Source organism: Molothrus aeneus, chromosome 1 (assembly GCF_037042795.1).
Source record: "Molothrus aeneus isolate 106 chromosome 1, BPBGC_Maene_1.0, whole genome shotgun sequence".
Taxonomy (NCBI): domain Eukaryota; kingdom Metazoa; phylum Chordata; class Aves; order Passeriformes; family Icteridae; genus Molothrus; species Molothrus aeneus.
The window spans coordinates 34,067,509-34,086,266 of NC_089646.1; the positions used below are offsets into that span (position 1 = coordinate 34,067,509).

Consider the following 18,758-nt stretch of genomic DNA (forward strand, 5'->3'; position numbering starts at 1 on the left):
CATTTTATGCGGGCTCTCCTTTGAAACGAGCATTGTCCTGCAATGTTGCAAAAAAATGCTTCCTTCGCCTACAAAAGTAATAATCAGTCGCTGGTCTGTATTGTGTAATAATCAGATTTCAGTGAAAAATATTAGCCTACATAGCCTTTCCTTCCACGGTTACATGTCTATATATACAATAAACAGCGTGGTATAAATCTATTTGCTATCCTTTTCTTTGACTGGGCATGCTTTATCTATTTATGCAGAAAAGCTCTATATAGATTCACGGATGCATGACAATGTTTCAGCATCAGGCAAGAATGGTTCTGGGAACAAGGTAAAGCCCAAAGATTAATAATATTTCAGCATGAGACCAAAATGGCGACATTTTTTTTCTGTGCTCTAAAAGATACAGATGGTGAACAGCGTGCGTTATTATCTACACAGCACAGGAATATGTCTTTATAAACGTGCAGGGGTATATTTTACCTAGTCTATTAAGGTCCGTTTTGATTTATCTTTCAAGTTTCAATCTAAAAATTACGGACATTTTGCCTGAAAGGAAGAAAAATCGGATTTAAGCACAAGCTTGTGGGTTTCTCCATTCTACCTCGAGCCGATTCGGACCGGGGACCCCTACGGGTGCCGGTTTGGGGCCGGGACCGTCGCCCTTCTACCGTACCGTGTCGCCCCCTCGCCCCCCGACACAAACACACCCGCACACACATCCACACCCCCCCCGCGGGAAGAAACGGAACACAGCGCTCCCCTCCCCCACACCTTCATGCTGCCGTGAGAGGAAAGGCGCCTCAACAAAAATGAAATCAGCCCCAGTAAAATATTTTTTAAAAATAATAATTCGAGGAAAAAATAGGGAAAGGGAAAGATAAATTCCACTTCTTAAAGGAAAAGGGGAAAACGGCGGGGCTGGCGAGAGGAAGGAGCAGCAGTGCGCGCATCCACCCCCAGCGCATTCGCGGTCCGGCCGGACCCCGCTCCCCACGCTGCTCCCCCGGGCTGGCGGGGCTCCGGCTCAGCCCCGCCACCGGGAGCCCCCTCCGCGTCCGCACCCACGCGGGGCTTTATGGCTTTATCCTGAGCACCGCTGCCTGTGCTTCCCACGCACGCTCGTACACCCACATCCACACCCCCGGCTGTGCTCCCGGCGCTGCTCCGCGGCCGATCCCCCTCCGGACCCCGCGGGGAGGGGGCGATCCGCGCCCGCCGGGCACCGCGCAGCGGGTGCGGGAGGAGGCGGCGGCCACGGGCCCTGAAACCCTGCTGGAAGAAAGGGAAAAAAAAAAAACCAAAACAGGAAGGAGAGAGAAGGGAAAAGAAAAATCTCTCTCCCTGCCTATGAAATGCTGAAAAGGCATCGCCGGGCCCTTCGGGTGAGCAGACCCTCGTGTAAGTTTACAGACGAGTTTCCTAGCTCCCCACGTCATGAAGGGCTATCCATTCCCCTGCGCTGCGAAGAACATGTCCTTAACTCTTTATTATTCAGAATAAAAACTTTATTTTTTTTTTCCAGAACGTGAGCAGCAAGGAATGTATAACTTTCAAAACAAATCTAGCCTTTTCAGCTTCACACACTTTTTGCCTAGCTGGATGTTACAAGCATAAAGTATTCAAACCGCGATCTTTTTTCCCAGATTTTATTGCATCGTCATCATCATTATTATCACTATTTTTAATAAAAGGAGTTAATAGTTTCCTTTCAAATGATATTTCTAACACGTGCCGATATGCCATCTAATATATGGCCTCCTGAATATTCAGGGTACAGATTTTTTATATATATATAAATATGAACAAATGGGGATAAATAAAATTTTAAACACTTAGATTATTCAATGTTTGCGAAAAAAAAAATATAAATAAATCTGAATGTTCACCAGCATACACACATTGAAAGACTTACACGTATCAATAATTGTCCAGGAAGTCCCTGTCCAAGCGCTTTTGATGTCTTTCTTGCTATTTAAAAGAAGTGCAATAAAAAAAATTGCTTCCCCGTGGGATCAATCATGTACGAACAAATTCACATTTAAGAATTCCTTTTATAGAAAATTTGTTCATATACCCTGTTTTGATAAAAGTGTAGAAGGTAAAGTATAAAGCCTCTGCATACTCCCAAAGTGAGACACAAGGCTACAGTTCAAGAAGATAAATATCCACTAGTGAAACTATAGAGCAATTCAAGCAACAAATATTGCTACGTCACATAAACTAGAAAACGCTTTTACGAAAGGAAACAAAACAAACCAAAACGAACAAAAGAAACGAGAAGGGAAGGGGAGGGCACATGTTGGGGGGAGGAGAGAGAAGGGAAGGGATGAGTACTTTCCAAAACTTGGGGGCTTGCTGTTCCTCTTAGTGACTCCTGTCTCTTACAGATGAGTGAGTTTGGGCGCTTCCTGAATTCTTCCCTGAGAAGGATGGTGAGCGGTAAGGTCTGTGTATGTTGGATGTGGATCACAAGGTCCATGGTGGTGATTGTTGGCCATTGGCCCAGCCCCGCTGTAGTCCATGTTGGCAGAGGGAGGATGAGGGAGATGAGTTAGACCAAAGATGGAAGGCCCAGAATTGGTCATGGTCTCCACGTAGTTGCCCCCTACATAGACGGGGCTTCCCTGTATATGTGGATTCCCATAACCGTTGCCTTGAAGAGGATGAGTATCATATTCAGGTGTCACAGCTGCTGTCCCCGTGTATCTCTTTTGAGGAGGTGGGCAATTATTAAGAGGAGCAGTATACGATGCAGGGATGCCATAGGTGTTTTGATGAGGCTTGTTAAATGGTGGAGGCGACTGGGGTTCGTAGGGGACACTGTTTACTAAAGAATGCATAGAGTTTAGATATCCCCCAGCAGCTGGAGGGACGGGGCTTCTGCTTGGGGACTGTCCTCCTGAAGAGGTCATCATACCCTTTCCCTTTTGATCCTTTTTGTATTTCATTCTGCGGTTTTGAAACCAGATTTTGATCTGTCTTTCTGTGAGATTGAGCAAATTAGCCATTTCTACCCTTCGTGGCCTGCAAAGGTACCTATTGAAGTGGAACTCCTTTTCCAGTTCTACCAGCTGGGCACTTGTGTAAGCTGTACGGGCTCGCTTAGAGGAGGCTTGCCCTGGAGGGCTTTTATCACCAGCACAACTCTCACCTATGTAAATCACACAAAGAACACAATCAGCATGGCAAACCTACACATGGCAACATGAGAAAATGGCCAACAACACCAGCACCTGGAGACTTCAGCTCCCAAAGGCAAGATGGATGCCCATGCGTGCAACGAGTACTCCCCCAAGGCATGAGCTCAGTTGTGCCAAGCTCCAAGCCTCGAAAGAGTGCCTTGACCTCATTAGTGTCACTGTATGAGTACACTCGCTTCCTCTAAGAATGACAGCATCCAACCTATCTCCAGCTTGGTAAAGAGGAGCAAGGAAGGTTCAGGGAAACAGTGAGGTTTAGAAGCGCTGAAACTGAACCTGTGCTGACATAGTGGGATCAGAGTCTTCAGGAAATAGCTGTTCTCCATATATATATATGTATATTTTATATATATACATCAGCTACAAATGCCTGAAAGCTAGATATCTACAATACAAAATTTTTAACATATAAATATAGAATTATCAGTATAGTGGATTTTTTTATCATGTCTGGTATATTGCATGAACATATGGTAGTGATGGGGAAGTATAATATGTATAAAGAAGAACATACAGTAGCTAGGCTTGCGTATAGGCATGGAGATATATCTAAATCTCACTGCTTTTTAATTAAATAAATACATGATATGGAAGGTTGAAAACAGCAGTCTTACCACAGCTTTAAAAAGCAGACCAGCAAAACATTTGCTAAAGTTTTGAACTCTATTTCCAAGGCACATTTAAGCAAAAAAGAGGAAGAAATCAGAATAACCTGACTTCTGGGCTTTGGAGCTAGCACTGGTGTTATCAGTTTGGGTTTCCTTGAGTAATAAAAGTGTTGATATACAATTCCATCCCTCAAATAATGTTTTATGGGCTGAAGTTTATAGCACTCCTGAATGATTTTTGTTTACCAGGCTTGTAACTTTGCCAATCAGCTTATTAAAATAGGAAGAGGTTCTGACTGCATGCAGGGCATTGATCCTGCCTGCACATGATTATGAGCTATTTTATTCCCGTTACACTTCAGCAGAGATAGGTCACTGTCTTATTAATCTAACAGCACCATGCCAACAAAGTACTCGGGACAAGCCCCTGGCTTAAGGCCTGGGCTGCTCCACACTGACATGATTTACTGAAGGGGGGATTACCTAAGAAATGTGATAGATGCTGGAGGGCACAAGTGGTTCTGCCACTAGGAAGCAAAGTCAGTTCAGATCCCTTCTGCAAGGCTGGGAAAGTTTTGTATGGGGTGTTTTTTTCACCAAGCTCCCCTCAGTGAATAAGCTGAGTGATGGCAAGCCCTTTCCAAAAGTTTCATGGGGTCAACTCAGAGGGTAAAAAAGCCCCCACCCTCCCTGAAGTGAAGGTGGGTAAGACAGCCCTCCTCCCCACCGGATGCACAGTCAGCCCAGGAGTACCCAGGGAGAGGGGAGCACGTTTCATACCTGAACTGGAACTGCTGTTTTTCTGCTTTGTGTTTTGCCGAGACTCTTTCATCCATGGGAATATCTGTTTGGACACGGTGGGTGAGTTAAGAGCTGGGCTCTTGGTGGGGTTGGCCGGGGCAGGGTTGCTGCTGGCATTTTGAGATGGTGAGGTGGAGGTCGGAGGTGGAGGCTGTGACTGCTGGGCTGGAGGCGGCTGCGGTGGAGCCTGTGGGTCAGCGAGGCTGGGGGGCTGGAGAGTCTGGCTGGGGAGGGTCCTCATGCAACTCTCACTGATGTCATTGGCCTTGTGGTGGGACACAGAGCTGCCGGGGGACTGGAGGGAGCACGCGGGGCGGTGGTACTCAGTTTCCACAAGTGATGAAGATGGAGGATATTGCTGCTGACTCGCATTATAAGTGAAACCATTTGCTCCTTGGTAGGGGTAGGCACCATAGATTGCAGAGCTGTCGTAGTAGGTCGCTTTTTGCATTTCGTTGTTTCCCAATATTTATTTCGCAAACTGACAGGGTCTTGACACCCTTGGAGAATAACATTGGCACCCCTCTGTCACGTGGCGCTCTTCCTCCAATGGCCTCTCCGGGCAGACCTGGGGTGTGGGGAGAGCAGAGCAGGGTGAAGAAATGGTACAAATCCATCTTACTTTCAATAGCTAAGTGACATGAAAGCCATAAAAGAAAAAGTGGTCAGCAATATTTAGCAGCATGACTTGGCCTCAGGCGTGGAGCATTTCGATATAAAAGCTGCCTGGATTTACTGGCAGCTACAAATATGTGCTTTGCTGCACCGGGATAGAGGCTTTCTAGGTTTGTTTTTTTATAATTATTTCTTTCTTGTTAAGGAACAGAGCAAGCGGGTTGATCGTTTATCACCAAGAGGCTGTTTTAATACCAGTCTCTGAGATAAGGGTGATCGAGGAATTGGTAATGCAAAGGGGCTGGGCTATTACTTCAGTCCAACTCTAAGATCAAACCCTCTCCTTTAACCAGCGTTGTTTTATTTTTAGCCTTTCTCTCCTGGTTACGGCTCTTCATACAACTTCAAAGAAATATATGAGATGGTTCCTGTCTACGTGTGGCAGGGGGCAGGAGCAGGGTGGAAAGGTTTCCTAGGCGGGGATATTTAAACACCCCGGCCCCAAGTGATGGATTTTGGCTTGTCTATAAAATACTCGATAGGAAAATAAACCAAGCCAGCACCTTCTCCCCTCCGTGCCCGCACACCGCCCCGAGCCGCCCAGGTCACGCACCCTGGCAGCAGTGGATTCTGCCAGGGCGAGCCCCGCCCGCCGCCCGCCGCCCGCAGCGGCTCCCGCTCGGTCCTGGAGCGCGGCTCGGGCAGTTCCACGGAGCCCCCGAGCCTGCCTCCCACTCGCGAGTGGGTCCGGCCTCAACTGCGCCCGGCGCCGCTCAAAGCCCCTCCAGAGAGGCCAGCAGGGGCGGTCGTTGGTTTGTTTTTTTCAGCAGTTATTTTCAAGACACTAACTTTTCGTGGAATCAGCCAGATCCTACCTGTTAAAACATGATGGATTGGGGGAAAAAAACACACCAGAAACCTGAAAAACCAGCGTTCATCTCCATGACCACGGCTTGAACTTTCCTTCCAACTTAGCGATAATAGGTTCTGTCTTGGAAACTGCTATGTAATTTGATGTATGAGGGTCACTTGGCTGGGGAGAGGGTGGACACAAACTCAGAGAATGCTTCTCCTGCCCGGGCGAATCCCTTCCCCCCCACCCTTCTTTTTTTTTTTTTTTTTTTTTTTTTGGTCACCCATCCTCCTTTATTACTGGGATCCCCCACCCGCCCCCCGCCCAAATTAAAGTCTACTCGTCACCTGCTTGAAAATAACCAATTAAAGAATCGCCCGTATTAATGAGAGAGGAGACCTGTGCATAACCTCCGATCTAGGAGGTGTTTCCACACGCACTCACATTGTTCTCAGAAACTGAAGTGTGTTTCTCACCGTCCTCCTAACCCCTTGCTGGCAAATAACCACGTCTTTTCCGATCAGAGAAGGGCCTCCTTCCTTTTACCACTTTCCCTGTACTTCAGCAGCTGGGTATTTTCCCCCCAAAACATCTAACGAGGACAAATGCTTAGGGGCGAAAAGCCTTACACAACACAAGCACCAAACGAGCTCATTCTACGCCTTTCAAGTTATACAAGTTCTTAGAAAACAGTATTCCCTTTGTTAGATCGTAACAAAATGAAGGTAACACACCTACAGCAGGGCGGTTACCCTGTTATTGCGCTAATCAAGCTCTTTGGATGCTATTAAGCTAATAAGCCAATGGAGATCTGAGGCACATACACAATATCCAGCTCCTCGCCTCTCCTTGCCTGTGCTATCGAGGCCTGGTGTGATTTTTCTCAATTCCTTTGAAAGAGAGACTACAGACACCACTACCAGAGGAGAAGGAGGAAACAATCAGCCAGCGGTGATTTCACAAAGGCACCCGCCTTTCATGACCGCGACACCAAATCTTTCACCTTCCTTCGGCCGCTGCGAAGTTTTGTGGCGCTGGCAGGACGGGCAGCGCGGAGCGAGGATGCGGGGTGCTCTGCTCCCGCAGCTGCCGGCCTGCAGACAATAGGCAACTTTACTTGGAAGGCAAAATATTATTGGAGCTTCGGCTCTCTGCCAGCAAGTAAAAAAAAAAAAAAAAAAAAATCAGATCCCGAGCTTGAGTTCGCCAAGTTAATCACTTCCTACAAAGTTATAGAGAAGCGGGGGTAACCTGAGGAGCGCCCGGTCATTCCAGGAAAAAGTGGGAATAGCGGGATTAAGAACGAAAACGATCCCGGTAGGGTCCTAACGGGAAAGGGGAGAGGATGTGGATTCACCACCCCAGCCGGTGCCTGGGATGGGAAGAGCTCTCCTCTCCCCTTCGAAGACAAAAAGGCAGGTCTTACAAACACAAATGGGCCCCCAATCTTTCCAATGCCTGTTTTATCGGCTCCGTCTCGGTCTGTGCAATACACGGCTCTGCACTTTACCAACTTCTCTCCCCCACCCAGACAGCCCAGAAACAGCAGATGAAAATTGCTTGGGAAGGCAAGTCCGCTTGGTTTCCCCCACTCCCCACTTCAGCTCTCTCCTACCCTGTCCTTCCCTGCGCTTCCCCCTTCCCAAGCACACCAGATCTCTACCCTGTAACTCCCAACCGAGCCCCAAACTCTGACTCTAGGACGAAAAACCAGGCAGCCCCCCTGAAAGATTTCCTGAAAGATAAAGACAAAGTTGAGGGAAGGTGGGGGGTGGGGGGAAGAGAGGAGAGAGAGCTGCCTGAACACGAAGTGTAAGGGTATCAGTCACTGCCTGGAAGGAAGCCCCAGCTTGTGAACTCTTCTTGAACCGACATTTAAGTCTACGGTCATAAATCACTGGGACATAAACTCCGCCATTCACGACTGATAGCAGCGTATTTGTGGCCTGCTTACCTTAACTTCTGACGACTGAGGCGGAAGCCAGCATGCTCTCTCTCTCTCTCTCTCTCTCCCTCTCTCCCTCTCCCTCTCTTTTTTTTTTTTTTTTTTTTTTTGGAGGCGACACAACCCAGAGAGCAGGGGCTGTCTGCCCCAGCTCGATCCCTGCGGCCGCGGGGTGGGCACCGGCTCAGCTCATCTGCAGCCGGCACCCCCCGGCCGAGAGGGGCGAGTCCTGCCCCGCACGGGATGGGGTCGATTGCTCCGCACACCCGCCTACCCCGCTCCCCTGACGCTTCCAGCTGCGCACCCTACCCCGAGCCGGTCCTCGGCGTACCGTGCTCCCCCTGCGCGGGGCACGGAGGACGGGGATGTTTCCCAGGGCTGCTCTGGGAAGGGAAGGAGAAAGAGGGAAGGAGGGGGGTGGGGGGTGGGGGGGGGGGAGTTGGAGCGGGGAAAATAGGAAAATATAAAAAAAAAAAAAAGGAAGGAAGAAAGAAAGGCGGCCGCCTGGGGAAGCTTGGGGCAGGGTGGGGGCTGGGGAGGGAGCGCAGGAGCACGGCAGTGAAGGAGTGCGGCCCCCCCGCACCCGGGCGTCACCGAAGTCCAGGAAAATTATGCTAATGAAGACAAACGGCGCTCACAAAGGGTCGCTCTCACCAGCCTCCAGGGTGCTGCTGTGGGGGTTTGAGTTTGTCCCTCTTACCGGTGGGCTTGGGGGGCAGCTGCAGAATAGCCCCTGTGTCGCTCCCCACGGCCGGGAGCCCCGCACAGCCCCGGCTGAGCCCCGGGGAGGGGAGCAAAGCCCGCAGAGCCGGGGCTGGGTCCGGAGAGCCAACCGAAGCCCACCAGGATCCCCGCTCTGGGCAATGCTTTCAGAGCCACGCTGGAAATCATTAGAGTTACTAATTATTAACTCATGCATGCGTGAGCGCACACACACACAGATGTACACACAGACACCCCCCTGCCCCCCTCAAATATCCCCAGCGCCCGGGACGGGCACAGAGACGCTCACGCACGCACATGTGCTGCACAGACGGGTCGGGGTGCCCGCAGCACCCCGTGGGGACGCGTGTGTGCGAGCCTCGCGTGGACGCGGGCCCGGCGCCTCTCGGCTCGCCTTCGCCTTCTTTCCACGGCACAGCCGAGGAAGGCGCTGGCCTCTTTCCTCAGCGCCACGGGCTTTGGGGGTGGTGGTGTCCCCCCGGTTTCCCGCACCAGAAACACGGCGGCGACCGTGCGAACGCGAACTTAAACAAAGTTGCGGATCCTGCCCGTGTGGCAGGCGGTAACGGGGCTCGGGGCTCCGAGCATGAAGCGGAGCCTGCGAATAAAATCTAGGTGTAAACTTGACGTTACTTCGTTAATTAAGGCATTATAAATATAACTAGTCCGTTTAAAGCACGAGGGAACCCAGCGTCATCTTTAAACACAAACAAAGCGAGAGGGAAGCGAGAAATAAAAAGCACTATAAGGCTGGGGTGGCCTCTTACGCATACCAATGGTTTTTGTCATTTATGGCTATGCAAGATTTATGACTTCGTGCACCAAAGCTGTAAACAGAGCACTAAAACAGAAAACACTTGCTCCTTATGGCATAAGTGAGAAGGCACCACATGAAAGGGGAAGCGGCCAGCGTAGGAGGAGAGAAGAGGCAAAAATCCTTCGTATGCGTTTTGCTTCAAACAATCCTGTGAATGTTGCTTTGGAAGAAAAAAAAAAAAGTCTTTTTAGTCAATAATCAACCCCACACTTTCTTCTGAAACTGCTGATCTGCCATTCGCCCACTTGCCCGGCCAAATACTGAGAGAGGCAGCGCTGCGCCCCGACGGAGCCCCCCGGACTGGCGAGGAGGATTTGGACAGGGAGAGAAAAGACGGGGATTGCCGAAACCTGCGGACACCGGGGAGCCTGCCGGTTTGGGGGGCCCCGCCGAAAGCCGGGCGAGTTTTTCCTAGGAGCGCGTTTCAACTTGGGAGCCGTCTCCAGAGGGATTTTCTGACTAAATGTCTGTATTTAAGAACGGGGAACGGGAAGCGGGGGGAGTTTTTTTTTTTTTTTTAATGAAAGGATATGTAAGGATTTTAATCGTGAGAACCGAAGTGGTTCATAGGAATATGGAAGTGTTTCTTCCATTCATCTGACTGCCTGCAAAGAGTATTTTGCGAGATTTCTCCAATTAGTCCCATTTCCCCACGCCCCCCCCCTCTCCCCAAAGAGGCAATTTTAAACATGAGAAGATGATTATTTTTTTTTATGTCTCCTATGATGTCGGGATAAGTGTCCCAACGCACAGATCCCCGCTGCTTTTATCTGCCTTTCCCTCCCAGAGGCCGAATATTTTCTTTCTGCTTCATTCCACGGAGAGAGATAGGGCTCAGCTCGGGGGGGGACGGGCAGTGTTTGGGGCTGATTTCTGAGTCAGAAATGACCTGCCTTTTCTCCCCGAAGAGTCCCACTCCGTGGCACTCCCTCCCCTCCCTCCCCCCACCTCCCCCGAATTACTATTTTCCGAATAAAATAATGCCTGTAAAACGCCTTGTCCTTGGATGCCCCGAAATGGAAGGAGGCAGCACCATAATTCAGGGCTGCTTCTGGGGCAGCTCCCAGAGATGAAATAGCAAGGCAGGGAGTTGAGGGACAAGGGGGCCAGTCCTGAAAGTGGTGCTTGTCCCAGTCGTTAGAGTTAGAAGGGGATATCAGCTGAATTAGAGAAGGACTGGACAATCGAAGCTAAGCCGTGGTCAATCTAAATTGTTGTTTATATTTTCTAACACTAGAGAGGCAACCCACTCTTTGCTATTTGCTCAACAGACTGAAGTTATTTACAGAACTCGCCGAAATCCTCCTTTCCTCCAGAACTCTTCTTGCTTTCTTTTACTCTAGAGCAGGACTGTATTATTTATGAGCGTTTTAACTGGGTCAATATGCATCCAAACTGGGTCGTAAATCAGAGGAAAGACTGCCAAGTAATTTAGCTGCAATTAAACCTTGGATTTTATTTTTGAGGCGCATTTTGGCCCATTTCAAAATACGGCAACGCCAGTGTTGGTTTTTAGACACACACATGGGAGCAAAAGAGCTCTCCTTCTCTTGCTGAAGAGAGAGAAGTGCTTCAGTGTGGCGAGAAGGGGCAATAAAATTTATTTGGGTCAGTTCTGCTTCGGGAGTCGCTTTAAAGAGCAGGGAAACGTGAGACCATCCCAAACATCACCCTGAAGGTCTCTGCAGAATGGCCGCGAATAGCTCCGAGTGGAAATAACCTTTTTTTTGTGCTCTCAGAGGAGTTTTTACCATCGTTCGCTCTTCTCCCTCTCTCCCTCTCTTTCTGACCCCTTAGAAGACGAGTAATTACAAACAGCGCGTAACTGGACACAAAATGGCTCAACAGGAATAAGCGAGAGACATGGAACAAACTGGAGGAAAGCGAGTCCCAGGGCTCCAACCTTTCCCAAAGCCGGGGCAGACCGGGGAAACAGGGTTTCATTTAGCATTTTGTCCTCTTTGGATAGCCAAGTAATCCTTCATTTTTGTAATTTAATGTGCATTTATATCTATGCATTCACATTGATAAGTATACACAAATACTTAGATATTTATATATATGGATATATCTATATTTATGTATGCGACGGCATGGATATTAATTTAGAGCTAGTATCTGTTCTCCTAGAAGATACTTTCCATTTCTCTCCTTTTAATTCTCTCTTTCCAGATCCCCATTCAGAGAGGCAGAATAAACCTCCACATTTTCAAGGCTGATTTATTGTTAGAAGCCGTGGCTGACTCTTGGTTCAGCTCCTTCTCACCGCGGAGAAATAAAGAGGAGCGCCTTGGCTCATTTGGGAAGGGGAAGCTTTGCCATAGAGCTGAGCACTCATGCAGCGCTCCTCGCACAATAAACAAAGTACCACTAAAGCATCATAAATAAAATGGCAGCACGATCGCACAGTCATCGATTTACGGAGCGGCAGCGGCCGAGCAAACACCCATAAAACAACAACCGCCGCCGCACACTCGAGCACGACCCCGACAGAGGAGCATCACACACCCCCCACATCGCTTTCTCCTACTTGCCCAAATACATAAATAAATAAACACACAAACGCACAAATAAAATAATAGAATAAAATTAAGGGGGGCAATATTCAAACACGGCAATAAAAGAGGCTTCCCATCTCCAGCCGGTCATAAATAATGGTAAAATGGCAATCGAGGGGCTGTAGCGGAGGCAGCTGGCCATCAGCAGCCGTATGGGATCTCTATGGAGAAAAATAAATAAAGAAGCAAACTCTGCCTGCTCTGCTCGCTGCAAGGGTAGAGTTGAATATTTACCACAGCAAATTGAAACAAAGGGGGAAGCAGCCTGGCTCCGGGTGCACACACACCCGCACGCACACACACGCACTCACTCCAGCCTCTGCTACTGACCTTTGCCTCGAACAGCAATAACTCACCACATAAATGAACAATCAACGGAAATACCTTAAAATAAAATCCATCCTTTCTAACGAAGCATTTCGTCCTCTCGGCTCGACAATAACCTTTCCATAAGGAACGAAAGCTGTCAGCGAAATGGCCAGCTCTTGTGGGGACGGTGATGGGGGCAGGAGGGAAAAAAAAAATAATAGAAAGCAGTGCTTGCTCTGAACAGAAACTGGAAAAGCGTAATCGCAGACGGAGCCAGACCGGGTCTCCACTCCAAATGCCACAATAATGCGCTGTATTATGTGCTCACGTGGTCATACGTCAACTTAAATCCTTTTATTTGAAATAGGGAATCATTGAAGGAACAGGGTTTCTTAGCGCGAGCCTTCGCTTTTTAAAGCCTTAACCCAATATGTTAAAGAAGAGTTTTAAGGGAGGAGAAAAAAAAATCTAAGAGATGCAGATGACTACGGAGGGAGATTGGTCTGATTCTCTTTCCTCCCACACCAATATTTCTTTACACAAAACCCCTTGGAAGGTAAGAGGAATCCTTATAACGCTGCACTTAGATACTTAGCCTAATTAACCGGCGTTGGCTCCCGAGGCCCGGCACTCTGCTCCACGTCGTCGCATGTCCTCTGCAAGCCCCGAAGAAAGCCCAAATCTTGATGCTATTATTTCCAGCCCCCTTCTAAACGGGACGATTACCAGCCTTCCCCCCACCCCCAGCTCCCTCTACCCTGCCATTGTACAGGGCTTGCTCAACTCCCACACGCTACATCAGGGCTCCTGTAGAAACTAAAAAGACCTATAATTACCTGACAAAGGCAAAAAAGAGTCTCTTCTAAGAGGCTAGTTGATTTTTGTCCTCGTAACACACTATGAAGAATACACCTTCCTTCACTGGCGTGCCTCTGAATTTTGCAAAATCTTTTGGGACCTTGCTGTTAAACCTGTGCTTACGCATTTCCTATACAGCTAGTTTGAGTGATGCACAAAATTATAGGTTTCTAGCGTTGGAAAAGGAAAAAAAAATTGGGGAGGGGGAGTTCTTTGCCTAAGGGGAAAAAATTAAGGAAAAAAGAAAAAATCAAAGTTGTATGTGGCCCCTGAGCCAGGCAGGTTCGCCTGTGTGTGAACCCATCACATCTTCCCTGTAAGATTGTTTAACTTGTGCTATTGACACAATAAGTTAAACAAACAAAAGAAACCCTCCACTCACATAACTTTTCTGGAAGGAGTCAAAGTAAATCAGATAGTTCACGCTTTTACCGTGCTCCTGGTTCAGTTCTGTGGCTCCAGCATTGTGCATCATCATGTGTACACCCTTGCCCAAAATCCTTCCACCATCTCCCATGAGCTCAAAGAAGCTAACTACATATCCCCTCTTACTGTTTCACCTACACTTCATTGAACAGAATGGAAGGAGATTTATTTTTAAAGATGACTTTTAGTGTTACCGTAAGGTTTGTTAGCGACAAGCCTTATTATACTCTCTCTTGAGTTGTAAAAGTGGGCCACTGGAATGTAAACCCATTCGTAACAGTGTACAGTAGTGGCATTGCAGCAAAGTCAGCGTGACGTTACAGCAGGAGAAAACTTTACAATTTTTCACATGGAAGTGACTAAGCTTGTACCAGGGTATACATATATTATCCCTCACTGGGAACTGGAATAAAAACTACAAATGCCCCAGAAAAGAGGGGGCATTAGACACACTCGACATGCCCGAGTCTGTAACTATCAGCTTGCCTGGTAACTCCACAGCTCTTATACTTATTGTAAACCAAGGCCGATATTTGCTTGAGGCGGATTCACGGCTCTTTTAAATTTGGTGCGTTTGCATCCCATAGAGGAAACGCACAGAGAAGTTCTTCTGCAACAATGAAACTGAAATTAATGGGGAATGGAGCAGATGTTGAAAAAAGCGAAGCAAGTCTTTCTTGGGGCTGTTGTAAAAAGTTATCGACTGCTTTGCGTCAAAAGTAGAAAGATGGCTTTAGAAGTTACAGTCTTGAGCAAATAGAAACTACAAAAGCAATAAATCACAATCATAAGTCATCTGAAATGCCTTAACGCTAGCTGTGGCTATTGGCTTCAAAACCTTGTTTCTGTGAACATCTTTATTGGTATTAATGGTCAAGTTAATCCTAAAACTACTGTTTAACAATTAACTTGGTGTATATAGTGGGGAAACTAATTAATTCTTAAGAAAAGTAACTTCTTGACGTGTGAATACCTTTCACAGAGTGTGCTTTGGGAAGGCAGAAGGGGGAGTCTGCCTAACTTTGTGCTGTCCTGAATTGCAGCTGAAAATTATTCTCTTCGCCGAATTTGGAGAAAGTTTTTTTTTGCTCTAGTAGCGTGATTACGAGGTTTCAGATGCAAATTCAAATGATGCTGCGAGTCGCAGGCGCTAGACTTCCCTCGCCACCCCATTTCTTGCTTTGTTCCTGTTCCCGGACACTCAACGTTGTTTACCTTGATGATTTAGAGACCCGAAAGAGTGTTTCTAGTAGAAAAAATGTGGAGTTTATCAGTAGGTGTACTACTTATTTTTCTGTGCTTTATACACATGCCTTGGAGCTGAGATTGAATTCCAGCCTCAGTAACAACAAACAGATCTGAGTTCATAACGTGCCTTCATTAAGGGAGACCCTTTGTGCCCGTTCTGGCATTAATAGCCAATCTTAGCATTAATGCTATTTTAAGTTACCTTCAATATAATTGGAGTTAGAATTTTTACTGTGCTTCAAGTTTACTTTTATGCCAGTCGGTAAGAGGTGTGCCTATCACTCCCATGTGGAGATGAAATGGGAATCACCCGTACGATATAAGTACTTATTTCCTCACTACCTCGAAAGATTTGCAATCTGCTGGGGTGCAGAGCTGTTTACCTACATCCGTGCGCCTGATAAAGTTGGTCTTTGATCATTCCCAAGTAGATAAAAAGAGCAGCGTTATCGACTGTGCCCTTGCGAGAGAAGTTCTGCTCAGAGTCAGCTGGGTCTGCCGGTGTTGGGTCCGCTAAGGAATCCCAAATATCTCTGCCCGCCATGCTGTGGGTACATGCCACCGGAGGAAGGTTCTTTCGTACCGTATTTTCGCTTTCAATTTCCGAACGCAAGCGTGAATAGACATTTGCAGAGCCTTTTTGTAGTTAAGATTTAAGCAGCTCATTAAGCCAACACAAAGAGCCCTTGTAGTCCTGTAATTTATGGCCGCTTTTAAAAGGTAGTAAAATACACTAATTGTACATCAACATCCAAAAAGGAGCAGGTAAATCTAGCAGGAATTTGAGCTAATTCTATGTAATCCTCCCCTCTCGACGGCCGGCATACAAAAAAAAAATTTGTCACTATGGAAAGCATTTCTTTTCTCCTGCCAGAGGACCAAGCACATCAAGGACTTCAGCAACTCCGAACCACCAGACACCGACCTCCACTCAGTGCAAAGCAGGCCAGGACGGACAAACAACCGAAATCTATTCGCGAACCATTCTGTTGTATGCACGCAGACAAAAATCAGGTTTTCTAACATCCCCACATGCACTTCTCGTTTCCAGGACCGGCTGCGGAACTCCTCGAGGAGGAGGCGAGCAGACAAGCCGCGATAAGCAGCCATTCAACACCGAACTGGCTCCAACCCTCTCTCCCTCGCCTTGTGCCTTTGATTTCGGAAGGAGCTAAGAACGGACAAAGAAATTCTCTAACTCTTTCGCTCTTCAGATGACTTTGCATCCTTCCTGTCCCCAATGCCTTTATAAGGATGGCGATCACTCAGGTCCCGTACACTTCTTTGTCTGCCCAGACACGCGCATTCACCACCCACGGAAGATGAATAGAGCCAATCCAGAAAAAAAAAAAAAATCCAGCTAGGTTAAATATTTATCGCAACAACAACAAAATCTCATTCCAGCAGTCTTGTTCTTCATGCAGGTACCAGGCAAATCGCATTCTTACAGCCGCCACCGGCGCAAAAAGCAGCGGCCGCTGCCCGGCTCTTACCTCCTCCAGCTGCGCAGGGTTGGGCAGAGGCGCTCCCGGCTCCTTCCGCCGCCCCGGCCGAGCGGCTTCGTTTCGGGGCTCCCTGTAAACAAGCAACAAACAGTGCCTTACCGGGGAGTGCAGGGGGAGGTATTTTGCTCCTTCATTGGCAATACATGGTTTGCCGGGTGCGCTGGGAGAGCCCGGAGAGGGGCGGGCGGGGATGGAGCGGGCTCGGGCTCCCGCGAGGAGCGTGGATTCCCACCCGGGTGAAGAGCACGGGGAGCTGAGAAATAAAAGCGTGCGGTTGTTTTGGTTGGTTTTTTTTCCTTATTTTTTTTTCCCTGTAGACAGCTATGCCTTCTGTCTCCAAGTGTTTGGAAATATTGTCATTCCTAACTCTTGTTACATGAATGTCTGCTTTATTTTCCTCTGGGAAACCTTTGTTTAGGATCATTTAATCAAGAACAGACATTAAACACAAGTCGTGGTGTTCATCTCTGCTGAATAAAACTCGGAAAGGATTCCAGTTTAAATGCGGGGCGTATTGTGGCTGGGCTTTTATTCAAACGGTTAGCCGGGGCCCAATCCTGCCACCACAAGCTCACTAAGAGACTAACAATTGACCTCAGCGAAGCGGGATCGGACCCAAATGCCTAAAAAAAAATTCACCAACACAACATACACACGAAGAAAACAGCAACGAAAAAGTCGACATCCATGAAAGCCATTGACGAAGGGGAAAAAATTGGGCTGCTTCTTTTCCCCTAAAATAAACAGTACTGCTGGTCCAAAAAGACAATAGTCAGGTTATTTGCATGCCACTTACTGAATCACTTTTACATATGAACTAATATTTTACATCTGTATTCCGTCTTGCTAATAAAACCCATCTAACGCCTCTTACAATCGTCAGTAAATGTAAATGCTAATAATTAAATAACACCGTTCTTGCTGAAGGGTGTTATCTGAGCCCTGGAAATATTAAGTCTGTCTTGGGACAACTTTTCGAGCAGATACTTTGCTTTGGTAATTTAGTAGTTCCATAATTACACTAATAATTTTAAATTTGGTGTTGAACTCCAGTCTACATAAAATCATGCAATAATAGCCTACTAAACTGTTTATTGCTGTCTCATAAATTTGCGAGCGCTGACTGTTAAAATCTACTGGCAAACACAAAAGAAAATGGAAAGTTCGAACTGCAATCACAGAGCCCAGGCGCTGCTTCCTGAGGTTATCCTTTGCTCTACCTTTCCTTCCACTCGGCTTCAGCACAGGGGGAACCCCCCGGCATTTTAGGCTCAAAGTCATACCTTAGCTGTTTTGATCCCTAATCAATAATCATGTTACAAACAGCAATAATCATCGATCAAGCGTGTCGTGACTGGGTTGTCCCACTCGTGTTAAATATGGAGCGTGTATCTGAAAACGGTGCCAGCGACTTTCTGTTATTTATTTTGGAGCTATTAGGTCACGCTACCATATTTTACACTGCCACGGTCCTTTAAAGTGTGCTGTTTCTTGAAAGAGTTGCTAAGTAGCAATAAAGCACTTTAAAAAAACTATGACTTTTTTTTTTTTTAATTTGTTGTTATCCCAAGCTCTAATATTCATTGTGGCACTCAAAGTTCATACATAAATCGTTCAGACTAATGAGTCATAGAGAAATTCGCCCATGACTTTTCCTTTGCAATGCTCACTGCCTTTCCATTGCTTTTTTGGCCATGTATTAAGAGACGGTGATTTATTAACGCCAGGAAAATTGAACAAAGCAGGTCCTCCTGCACTGTGGCACCCAGCCTTCCACAGTGTGAATTAGAACATTATCAAGTGTGTTTGCCTCCGTAACACTTAATCACCAAAAGCCATAATGTGACCACAAGGCAGCTAAAACAAAGATTTAACATTTCTAAATATTAAACTTGTTAAGCAAATGCTCAGCAGACAAAGCAAGCACAAACAATTAAAGTCATCAAGCTAGAAATACACACTACCTACTTACCAACACAGACCCTATTGCTTGCTTAAGAAGTTTAGAATCTTTCAAGATAAATCAGGTGGGGGTTTTTTAAAGGAAAAAAAAAAAAAAAAAAAAGAAAAAAGGAAAGAAAGAAAGAAAAACAAACTCCAGTAACAAGGAGTTGAGTTTCACTTCTGAGAGAATCACTCCTAGTGAGGACTGACGGCCACAGATCCATTCCTGACTATCTGCATTAATTATTTAATGAGTCACGTGACCCTAAAGATTAAAATTTCAATATCTCCCCCAGAACAGACGCAACACCTTTATCTGCGAGCGCAGGGATGCTCGTACTTGGGTCCCCTAATCTC

General features: G+C 47.1%; 1 protein-coding gene across 5 annotated transcripts; it reads right to left on the reverse strand.

The window, feature by feature from the left end:
- Positions 1-255: 255 nt before the first annotated feature.
- HOXA3 (homeobox A3) lies at positions 256-11,981 on the reverse strand. Of its 5 annotated transcripts, none has more exons than XM_066567881.1 (3): positions 11,967-11,981; positions 4,580-5,054; positions 2,373-3,142 (listed from the first exon to the last, which is right to left on the reverse strand). In XM_066567881.1, exons 2-3 carry the CDS (start codon positions 5,049-5,051, stop codon positions 2,373-2,375), a joined length of 1,242 nt encoding a protein of 413 aa, XP_066423978.1. In that variant the 5' UTR covers positions 5,052-5,054; positions 11,967-11,981. The 5 variants fall into 5 exon arrangements, with proteins under 5 accessions (XP_066424051.1, XP_066423978.1, XP_066423907.1 ...); XM_066567810.1 differs by lacking the exon at positions 11,967-11,981 and having other exon boundaries at positions 4,586-4,757; positions 4,800-5,051; XM_066567733.1 differs by lacking the exon at positions 11,967-11,981 and having other exon boundaries at positions 4,580-4,757; positions 4,800-5,051.
- Positions 11,982-18,758: the final 6,777 nt, after the last annotated feature.

Excerpts from the sequence above, each read along its gene's own strand:
- HOXA3 (XM_066567881.1), bottom strand. The coding sequence starts at position 5,051 with ATGCAAAAAGCGACCTACTACGACAGCTCTGCAATCTATGGTGCCTAC. Across the intron at positions 3,143-4,579 it reads AAACAGCAGTTCCAGTTCAG|GTGAGAGTTGTGCTGGTGAT; the intron begins GTATGAAACGTG and ends TGATTTACATAG.